Source organism: Epinephelus moara, chromosome 4 (assembly GCF_006386435.1).
Source record: "Epinephelus moara isolate mb chromosome 4, YSFRI_EMoa_1.0, whole genome shotgun sequence".
NCBI lineage: Eukaryota > Metazoa > Chordata > Actinopteri > Perciformes > Serranidae > Epinephelus > Epinephelus moara.
The window spans coordinates 8,637,776-8,645,341 of record NC_065509.1 but is presented as its reverse complement, the minus strand read 5'-3'; the positions used below and the strand labels follow the sequence as shown (position 1 = coordinate 8,645,341).

Genomic DNA, 7,566 nt, shown 5'->3' with positions numbered 1-7,566 from the left:
TTCATTTAAAAACTGCATTTTGTGTTTACTTGTGTTATCTTTGACTAATGTTTAAATTTGTTTGATGATCTGAAACATTTAAGTGCGGAAAACATGCAAAAAAGTAAGAAATCAGGAAGGGGGCAAACACTTTTTCACACCACTGTATATATATATATATATATATATATATATATATATATATATATATATATATATATATATATTTTTTTTTTTTTTTTACAAATGAGTTTGAACTACTTTTTCAAGGTAACTTAAGTTAACAGAACTAGATTTCTTCCTTGAGTAGCTTTGCTGTAGTTCAGCTTCTTCCTGTGTAAGGTAATAGGTATCTTGCAAAGCTATGCTTTCAAAGTAGCTTCCCCAATACTGAGTTAGAGCAACTAGAGGGTGTAAGGGTTATATGACAACACTGACAAGTGACCAAATGAAACGNTTTTTTTTTTTTTTACAAATGAGTTTGAACTACTTTTTCAAGGTAACTTAAGTTAACAGAACTAGATTTCTTCCTTGAGTAGCTTTGCTGTAGTTCAGCTTCTTCCTGTGTAAGGTAATAGGTATCTTGCAAAGCTATGCTTTCAAAGTAGCTTCCCCAATACTGAGTTAGAGCAACTAGAGGGTGTAAGGGTTATATGACAACACTGACAAGTGACCAAATGAAACGCACCATTTCTTGAATAAAATTACAATTGAACATTGTTGGAAACATTTGGGATAATGTAAGAACCAAACTCATCAAAATATATAACAAAGGTTAGATCATTTGCAGAGATTTTAATGCGGAAGTGTTACATATTATAACTTTAAGTGCATGGCTTAAATAAGTGACAAATACTAGATTTAATGAATGCATTCACTGTCACCCATTCATACCTGGAAAGAAATGTCAGGACAAGGTTTTGGTGCTCGGAGGCCAGCCATGTAGGACACAGTAGGGAAAACATCCACCAGCTCCACCATGTTCCTTGTAACTTTGTCATCTGGGAGAGAGAGGGGTCAGCCAATTAGAGAAAGTCTTACACAGCCACTGACAGCAATTAGTCAAGATATCCACTAAAATTTACTAGACAATCCGCTCTTAAATTTCATCATCATTGCACCATTTGCATTTGAAGTGAAAACTGTCCGAGGCAAAATATCAAAGTGTATCCCTGTCTAAATACTGTTGGGAGCTCTCCATGTATATCAAAGACTTCATTAAAGTCAAGTTGGCAGAATAAAGCATGTTTTAACACATTTTTTAATGAGGATTTAGGACCAAAGATATTAAATCAAACTTGAGTTCCCTTTTGTGACTTGAAGATGCTTTTGAATAATAAATGGACTGAACAGGTTAATCAATAGTAATTTGTTGTCAGTGACTGGGCCTTACTCTTAAAGATGAGCTCTGACTGGGTGAGGGCATCAATAAAAGGAAAGGTAGACTCTCCCAGCCTATGACGGCGAGTGGTGACCCCAGGAATGTAGAAGATAAGTGGGACACGTGTTGACACATCAAAATTAGAATATTTAGCCCATTCGCCATGTTCTCCTAACGACCAACCTGCAACAAAAGGCAGAAAGAGAGATTATGAGGGATGTTAGTTCAAAAAGGCTGAGGCAGATGGAAGATATAAACAGAGCTAAAACTATAATTCTATGGCATAAAAATAACATTTTGGATACAGACTCCCAGCCATCTTATATTTGAAAATGATGCCATTAGATTGGGTTTTACTGGGTATATATCAAACAGTCATGGAAAGGATTCACTCCAGCATCCTCCACTGAAAGACATTAAAAGAAATTGATTTTCCAAGTCACAAAGTTTTTCTAAGGAGGTAGTGCAAGAAAGAGCTGGATTTTTAGAATATAGCAAACGTGTGGAAGGAAGTACTGGTACAATACGGTGTTACAACACTGCCATCTGGTGGTGAAAGACAAACTTGCCACATGTCTGCAATATTTACTTAAAAAAAAACACAAAAACAGTCTACTTCCACAGTGTGCATTGAGAGCCTGACAACTGACATCATAAGTTATTAATTTTACCAAATATTACCAAAAATGAACAATTTTGTCAGTGTTTTGACTAGAAATCAAACTCTGGTATAGTCAGCCATTCCAAGTTCATGTCTCCTCACCATGATCTGAAGTGAACACCACCATTGTGCTCTCAGCCAGCCCCAGCTCATCAAGGGTACTGAGCAGCTGTCCAACCTGAGCATCCATGTAAGATACAGCAGCGTAATAGTGCTGACGGATACGCAGCTGGAAGACATGAGGCAGAACACTAATAGTGTTTGTTTCAATGAGTAGCTACATGGGAACCAACTTATAAATGGTTTCAAAGTGTTGACAGCAGCTAGTTCATACCTGAAAGTCTTTAGGAATTGGTCCATAGGGAAAGCTAATGTTGAGCTTTTGGACATCATCTCTCCTCCTTACGTCCGTCCAGGGGTTGTAGGCCACAGGTGGTAGAAGTGTAGGGACATTGGGATCAGGGGCCAGAGTCATTTGGTCTATGGGATATAGACTCAGGTATTCCTGTAGTGTATAACCAACAGGTTTCCAAAGTGTGCTAAATAAAATCAGGTACACATACTATATGATATAAGTAAACAGTGGATTTGCATTATGACAGCCAACTATTACCTCCACAAAGGAGGTAGCCTAATGTGTTTGGTTTGGGTTGTTTGTTTGTTTGTCTGTCTTCCATCAAGATTATGGAAAAACTGCTGGTCTGATTTTCATGCAACGTGGTGAAAAGATGTAGCATCCCAGTTGATACTGGATGTAAATATGACATCAGAAGATGTTGGACTCTTACGGCAAACAGATGTTAAATTTTAGCTGGGATAAAAATCAGGTTGATGATATGTTAAAAGTCTAACATTAGAATTTCATGTTGTGTGGATGCCAAATTTTGGACATTTGGCAGACGTTGGGTTTTGTTCTCCATACTTTAGGACTAAATGTTGTTGTACTAGTACAGATGATGTTGGCATGAGACGTTAAGTAGATGTTGGATTTTGGTTACTTAACATCACAACTTAAACTCAACAAAATATCAGCATCATGTGTTGTCAGTATTCTACCTCAACCCGATGTTAGTATTGGACATCCAGACATTGAGTTTTGGTAACCTGACACAACCTAAATTCAATCAAATATCAACGTCTAACGACCTTAGTGGCCTGTTGGGATGGGCCAAGGATGAACCCATTACATTTTGGAGTGGATCCGAATCAATTATTTTTCATTTTTGTTAGCACTGCGAGATGGGGCATTTGCCCTTGGTGTTGGTCTGTGTTCTCCAAGTGCCCTTCTAGTTGTACTGCTTTTCCAAACTAAGGAACAATGCAAAAAGCCTAAAGATTTGGAAAATGTGCCTATGCTTTTACTATGTCACGCCTCCACTACTGTGATGCCATGTTCGCTGAAAACAAAAAGGTGATGGAGCTTTTGCCGTTGTTGCTCTTTAACTCTGAAACAGCCTACTGCCCGAGGTCAAACCAGTCACACCTGCAGAAAGCATCAAAAATAAGTTTGTTTACCTGCATTTTCCCATCATAACTCGTGGTTATTACATTGAAAGTACAAAATTACTTACCATTTAAATGAAAAAAATATATATATAATTTTAAAGTATAAGTATTTATGGTATTGCTTTAAAACAAGGTTTGAAGGAGAGGGAATGTAGGAATCCCATGTTATTATCTTATTATTACAGAGGATGGCTTCTAAAATGTAGTTGTCATTACAGTAGAACAACTCTGATATTATTTCATTAATATTGTAAAATCACTTACATTACTTTATATTAAAGGGTTGGTTCGGATTTTTTTTAAGTGGGGTTGTATGAGGTTCTTATCTGTAGTCAGTGTATTACGCCCAGCTGATGGCAGTCAGCACGCCTGATGGCAGTCAGCACGCCCCCAGTTTGGAGAAGCAGACAGGAGTACCGCCACAGTACCTAAGCAATGTATAGCAATGTGTAGCTAAGCACAGGAGTTGCTGGACTACTGCTGCCTTGCTCAGTCAATTAGTTTGTGTTATTGTGGGACTTTGGTGTTTTAAAGAGTTAGTTTGGAATCACCAAAGTCACACAATTAATCTATCGAGACAGTGGTAGACCAGCAACTTCCATTTTCTGTGATGTAAAATTAGTGTTTATGTCAAAGGACTTTGGTGGTTTTGAAGAAAGCAGAATCGACATTACAGCTTGAGTTCGGCATCAGAAAGGGCTTTCTGACAACAAAGTAAAGCAGTGAAAATATTGTAAATATAGCATACACAGTAACAGGCAACAGATAGCATGTTTTCCTAAATATATCATTATGAAAATAATGTAGGATGCACAGGGTAGTGGCCACAGTAAAATCAGACTATCAGCATTTACATAGGTTACTTAGTGGCTTTGCAATCTTTGCAATAAGCTTCTGTCACCGGTACCGAAATTTCACGGAAAAAATCTGCTTTACGGCAGGAAACGCATCATGTATTGCGAAATTGGTCGGTCAGCCAATCAGGGACTGGAGCTGGTCCTTATGAGGAACTGACCGGGGCATGAGATAGTTGAGTCACGAACACAATGGCAGACGAACAAAGTTTGGAGACAAGTGAAAAATGGCGTAGCAAAAGAAAACAAGCTCCTCTGTCTGATGAGGCAAAGAAGAGCAAAAAGGAGAGTGATAAAAAAAGAGGAAAAACAAGAGTAAACCTCAGTCAGGCTTTCAAGAGATGAAGGGAGCTCTGTGACCAAAGAGGCTTCAAAACCGATGTCCAGCTAGCTTTCTTTCTAATGGATCAGTAAGTAACACGGCTAAATGTTAGCTAGACGAGAGAGGACTGTACTGTACTGGCTGCTAGTTAATTCCTTGCTGGCCAGCATCGCAAATCGCCGCAACCAGGACCGGGTAGCGAGTGTTGGTCGGCTGACATCCTTGTTGCCATTCTACGGCAGCCCTCTGACAGTGATACCCCCCTCCCTTCCGTCTGTTCTCTTCTCACGGAGGCAGCTATCGACGGACATCGCCCAGCTAAATTATGCCCAGCTAAGTGAACACTGAACTTTGTTTCCCATTCAATTTGAGCTCCAACCGGCCGCACGTTTCCATACGGTACGGTTTATTCTAGAATCGGGACGGTTTACATGCATATTGGTATAATTCCACTGTGTCTACTCTTGTTTGTACTGATACTGTACATATTGGTATAATTTACTGTGAGTCGTTGGTACTGGTACTGTGCATTCTGGTATTTTTTTTTCTTCAGATAAATCTCATCATTTTTGCTCGGTCTCTTTACTCATTTATTTAGTATAGTGTCTACACACCTTCTCATTCTACATATACATAGAGGTATACTGGTGGTTTTACAGCCTACATTTTATTGATTATCTCTGATCCCCACGGTCAATTTGGTTGTTGCGACAGTGCGACGCAACACCACTGACATTAGGTGGCGCCAAGCTAAAAAAACAACAAATCCTATCTGTTGCCTCTTTAAGGTAATATTGATTTTTCAGGTGGCTAAATGATCTTTTACTGATGCCCCCGACAACAGCTGTACATTGCTTAGCTTCTGCGACAGTACTCCTGCCTGCTACCCAAACTGAATGCTGGCTGACCGCCACCTACTATAGGTAATACACTGGCTACAGATAAAAACCTAATACAACTTCACTTCAAAAACAACAAACTAACCCTTAATGTTAATGACTGGTATAACTTCTAATTACCAAGAGGTAACATGAATCAGCACCAACCTGGTGCTCTTTTTTGAGATAAATTACAAACATTGTGATGATTGCTAATGTGCAGTATACAAAAATCCTTATGACCATCAACATGTGGGAAGTTACAGATTTGTCAAAGGAAACAGACTCCTCTCACTCTTGAGTATTCCAGGTGTTCCCACGTCTTTAGCTTCACTGACTTTAATCATTCCAGAAACTGTCGAGTTTGCATCGGTTTTTAATCTGGCTGAGATGGCTGTGTGTGTCTCGGCAATATGGGGTAAATCACATGTAGCATTACATGCTGACAGACAGAGCTGGCTTGACCTTTTCTCCTTTTTTCCCCCCAATCTTTCAACTTTCACTTTGTGGGAAAACCTCTGTGGCATGCTGACATTCGTCTCCATTCAGTCTGTCTCGGCTCTCATTGAACTTCCACTTCATCATGCTCTCTTCCTCCTTCATGCTGAATTGCGTCCCCCATATATCTAGATCAGTTCTAATCAAATTCACTTCACATACAGTATGTATCTCTCATTCTAGCTTTCAGAGGTTCCTTTTCTTCATTCTATTTTCTGGTTTTTACACATGTAGCCCCACATCAAAACTTATTTTGCTTCTTAAAAACATTGCAATTCTAAAAAATAAAAAATGCAATAGTTATCTACTGGCTCATATGGCATTGACTTCTCTGTGAACTTGTTGTTTGTGTTTGTTCCCAAAGTCAATGGGGGACTGGAGACTAAGTGAGTTGGATACTGCATCCCAGTGAGTGAATGACTGACTTCATGAATGAGCATTGCAGAAATTCCACCAGAAGAATAGCTGCATCCAGATAAGTACAGCCAAACAGAGTTATGGTGTTTGCAGACTTGTGGTGGTGAATCCATGGGTTTGCGATAGAGCTAGACTGGCAGGTCAGCAGATATCAGCTAAATGCCATCCAGCATGTTAACACATCTATAGCATGTGATCATGTGACAGGAGAATGATTTGCCATGCATTGCTCTTTTTCACTGCACTGTAAAGAGCTGTGTCAACGAACAAATGACACCATTGACCATCGTGGTTTCAAAACTGTGGCTCAGATACAGAGATCATGCATTTTCCCAGCCGCTTCAAAAGTGGCATTAACAAATGAGCTTCTTCTAGCATGTGAGAAAATCACATCAAGTTTTGTTCCCAGCAACTAAACATAATCAAGACAAAAATTACACATCAATAGCAACATGTGCTGGATATGTATGGAAATAAAATAGGGTCAAAAGTATTGTAGCTGTATATTTATTTAAATATTTGTACCCTCATTTTGTACAACTAAACTATTATCTTCTCAACCTCAACCCTCAGGACCTAGGTTAGCTACATAGCTAACTATCCTACCATTACAATGCAACCATGCCAACTGTCTTTTCTTTAAGCCGATTTATGGTTGTGCGTAGACCCTCCGCACGTAGCCTACGCACGTCGCCCACGCCGTTGTGAGCATTTTTACTTTTGCGGTGGTGCGTCTGTGTCACTCTGCAGTTACACCTCCAAAACACTAGTCGGCGACGGAGGTTTCTGTGAAGCGGTGTAAAGTTTAGTTGATTAAAAACACACCCAAAACACACATTAAACATGTCTTAATAGTGATGATTTCAAACACAGGTACTAGGGATGCACCGAAATGAAAATTTGTGGCCGAAGCTGAAGCCGAATAATATTAAACGCTTGGCCGAATACCGAGTACCGAATACCGAATATCATTGTTTAGTTTTTCATTAGTTTTTGCAGATGAACCCCCTCCAGATTAGTGTTGTCACGGTACCAAAATTGGGACCCACGGTACGATACCAATGAAAATA

General features: G+C 39.3%; 1 protein-coding gene across 1 annotated transcript in view; it reads right to left on the bottom strand.

Annotated features, from left to right (window-relative positions):
• ids (iduronate 2-sulfatase) overlaps window positions 1–7,566 on the bottom strand; it is a 28,132-nt gene that overhangs the window by 8,775 nt on the left and 11,791 nt on the right. Inside the window, exons 6-9 of the mRNA XM_050043038.1 lie at window positions 2,356–2,526; window positions 2,124–2,250; window positions 1,373–1,543; window positions 874–980 (exon numbers count right to left, since the gene is read on the bottom strand). Of these exons, the coding sequence (XP_049898995.1) occupies window positions 874–980; window positions 1,373–1,543; window positions 2,124–2,250; window positions 2,356–2,526 (576 nt within the window). The remainder of the gene's footprint in view (window positions 1–873; window positions 981–1,372; window positions 1,544–2,123; window positions 2,251–2,355; window positions 2,527–7,566) is intronic.